The following is a 3,510-nucleotide window of genomic DNA, read 5'->3' as shown; positions in this document are numbered from 1 at the left end:
GAGTTTAACATAACAGCAAATGCACAATGTTTCGACAAGGTTTGGTACCTGATGATGACAAAACCTTGTTGAAACTATGTGCATTTGCTGTTATGTTAAACTCATATTAAAGTTTTCTTCATTACCCATTCAAGCCATCTCCACCCATTATTAAGCTGTTGATATGTTAATGATGACTAATGCTGTTGTAGAACAAGGGTCACAAAGTGACTGTTGACTAGACAAAGAAATTGAGCTTGTCTGTTGAATTCAAGCACATGTTTTAAGTTTAATTCTACTAGAAGATTTTCAAGTGCAGGCCATATCTGAGATAATCATATTTTAGTTCTGCAGAGATCAATCTTGAGAGAATGAAAGCTATGAGACTAAACACCATGTAGTAGATAATCAACTACATTCCTGACTGTGCAAGTGAAGCAATTGGATATTTTTGAGGGAATTTTACTATTGCTTCAGTATTTTAGCATTTTAAAAGAGTTTAAGAAAGAAGTTATAACAATTTTCTGAGTTTTTAAGTGAAAATATACATGAAGAAATGGCGAAAGTAAAGACACCTTTATTACGAAATAAGGTCAAGAGCTAGGAAAATACAGTTGGCTGGTTAAGTGGTATTGAGAATCATGAGTTAGTGAATCACGATTTAAGAGTTATAAAAAAATGAAGCTGCTTCAGAGATGTTGAGAAAAACACTAGCCTAAGTGATTGGCAGTGAATAATTACTGATGCCAACTCGTTAATACTGTGGAAGCTACGAAAAAGTGGATGTTAACATGCAAAAGTGGTACTTTCATGATAGATTCCTTACGCAATGCTAGTGTACTAGCACAAGTAAGAAGGCAACTGGCTAACTCACCATAACAGTAACCAATCACTTGAGAGTTTTGGTTATGGTTTTAAAATAGCTCTGGAAGTTGCACAGATTAACCAATAAGGTGTGAGAACTACTTGCAGGTAGTGTGCTGCATACTATTTGGGAATTCGTAAAAACATGAAGTTGTTTAAAAACTCATGTTAGAGGCAGAAGGTCAAGTTTTTCTCCAAGTCTCCATAGTATCCTCATGAGTCCCCAGCAATTTCTCCAAGAAAATGTTGAAGGTATCCAATCTGCAGAAGTACACCTCACCAACTATGTTGTAAGTAGAATTTTTGACTCTCAGCTTCAATCAATGTGATTATAGTAAGAATGATTAATGAAAGATTTATAGTGTGTTAACTGAATCTTAGTAGAGTCCCATGAAATAAATTGCAGATTTTTGTTAACAATTGAAAAGTTATCTATATGCTTAATATTGTGATTGTGCATTGTGACATGAAGATAATTAAAGGCTATTATATTACTAACTGAAAGACTCAGATTCAGTTTCTTTATTCTAACTGTAAATTACCTCGAGTTAGCGACTTGTGAGCTCCATTCGCTACTGCAATCCTCAAGTAAATAAATTTGGTGTAATCATCAGTATAATTGAAACTCCAACAATTAGCCCTAAGTACTATGGTGCATTTTATTTAGTTTAATAATAGTTTGTGTTTCATTAACTATTTGTCTAGTTTCATTATTTCTCACACAAGAAATATCAGTCAAATTTTTAAATATAGACTATTCTATAAATTTTCTGGTCAAATTTGCTGTTCTTGCAATCTAACAATTTATGGAAATCAATTCACTTCAGGTCATCAAATAGATATATTTTCCACACAGGAATTTCAATATAACATCCATTTTTTTCACTTTTTTGTTTTATAACTATTCAAAAAACAAATTACATTCTATGAAAAATAACATCTTTATTACACTAACAATGCCAATGATTTTAGCGTATCAATTTAAGCACAAAAAAGTTCATTTACATATTTAAATCATGATGTTCCAAATTCACTATCCCACTTTCGTTTTATATATAGATACATATGCACTACCTTAATTTTATATCTAAATGGTTAAATCATAACACTATACGTGCAAACCTGTAAAAAGATGTAGACACACACATAAAAGTAAGAGACCATGAAAAATATCTACTTAAAATCAATATGTAATCCAATCTATCATTAAAATCACCAACTGTAACTGAGTTATAAAGGTTTTAGTGAATCCTACCCCTGGACAAGAACTAGGTTTCTTACAGTGATGGGGTGAATATGTGTGATGTTTTAAGTTATCTTTTAATCACAATATTGAGCCTATATTTATGTAAGATGTTAAGAATAAGCAGCAATTTAAACAGTTTATGTGCTGAACAAGTCAGAAAAATCCTATATAAATATAGGTTCTACTTCACTGTGGTCAGTAAAAGACAACTCAAAATACCATATATATAATGATAAACATCTAGTTTCATGCAATAATGTTATAAAAGTACACTTTCACACATAAGTAAAAATAAATAAAAAATACCATATGATTAGTAACAAGTTACAGTAGGGAAGCACCATTTGCTCTTAAAAGTTCATTAATTTCATGAAAAATAACTCAAATGTATCATACCAGATGGCCAACACTTTGTACTGGGTAAGGTGCTGGAGAGTTCGGATATGATGAAGGAAAGCTTGTATGTTGGGATGGATAAGGTGCTGCAGGTTGGTAGGGATACCCTGCTCCCACCATGGTAGGTGGCATGTTCAAACCTGACTGTAATAAAAGATGGATATGATGATATTCAAAACAATATGAAAACCAAGTATAAACAACTAGTGTGAAACAGCAGAGACTTCATTAATTTCTACTAAAGATACCTGAATGGGATTACTTGGAATCAGGAGAGCTTTTACACACATAAATTAGGCTACAAAATAATAAACACTAAAGTTTAAAACAGATAGTAACTAGAAGATGAAAAGCATAGCTACTAAACTTGAAGAATAGGATCAGATTCTGAAACCATGATAACAATGCAAAACACTTTTTATGTATAAAAATAACCAAAGAAAATGTGTAAAAACTACAATTTTGTTCTACAGCAGTGCAAAATAAATTTTTGATTCATAAAAATTAAACAAAGAAAATGTGTAGAAATTGAAATTTGGTTGTACAACAGTCTAACATTTATATTTTGATCCACAGAAAATGAACTGAAAAAAGAAGTACAATCTGAAACCTGGTGGCAAACACAGCTTTCATGACTTCAACCTTACAAGGGACAGATGTAATTTGGTTATACAATAGTGTGACTTACACAGTTTTAATAAACCAAATTTCACATTTACAAAAATTAAAATGAATTTCAAACAGTTATTTACCTCTGAAATATTGAAAGCCTTTCCTTGTTGAGTTTGAGCTCATGTTGTTAAGAAAACGTGCGATTTAACACTTCTAATTGTCCTGTAGTTATTTGCACACCATTTACTTCACTTATCCATAATACTCCTATATTACATGTGGCTTTTTGTGTATGCATCAATGGATCTTACATAAGCTCTTTCGATGACGAGGAACCCACTTTGAGACTAATAATGGCTGGAGACGGCTTGAATGGGTAATGAAGAAAAACTTTAATATAACAGCAAATGTAC

General features: G+C 31.8%; 1 protein-coding gene across 4 annotated transcripts in view; it reads right to left on the bottom strand.

Moving 5' to 3' along the window:
* LOC106472644 (galectin-4-like) overlaps window positions 1-3,510 on the bottom strand; it is a 46,261-nt gene that overhangs the window by 12,593 nt on the left and 30,158 nt on the right. For all 4 annotated transcript variants that reach the window (XM_022401197.1, XM_013933298.1, XM_022401196.1 and 1 more), the window contains exon 5: window positions 2,486-2,629. In XM_022401197.1, the coding sequence (XP_022256905.1) occupies window positions 2,486-2,629 (144 nt within the window). The remainder of the gene's footprint in view (window positions 1-2,485; window positions 2,630-3,510) is intronic.

Source organism: Limulus polyphemus, unplaced genomic scaffold, assembly GCF_000517525.1.
Source record: "Limulus polyphemus unplaced genomic scaffold, Limulus_polyphemus-2.1.2 Scaffold5485, whole genome shotgun sequence".
Lineage (NCBI taxonomy): Eukaryota > Metazoa > Arthropoda > Merostomata > Xiphosura > Limulidae > Limulus > Limulus polyphemus.
Note: the sequence above shows the minus strand (reverse complement) of the source record. Positions and strands in the feature narration are given on the sequence as shown.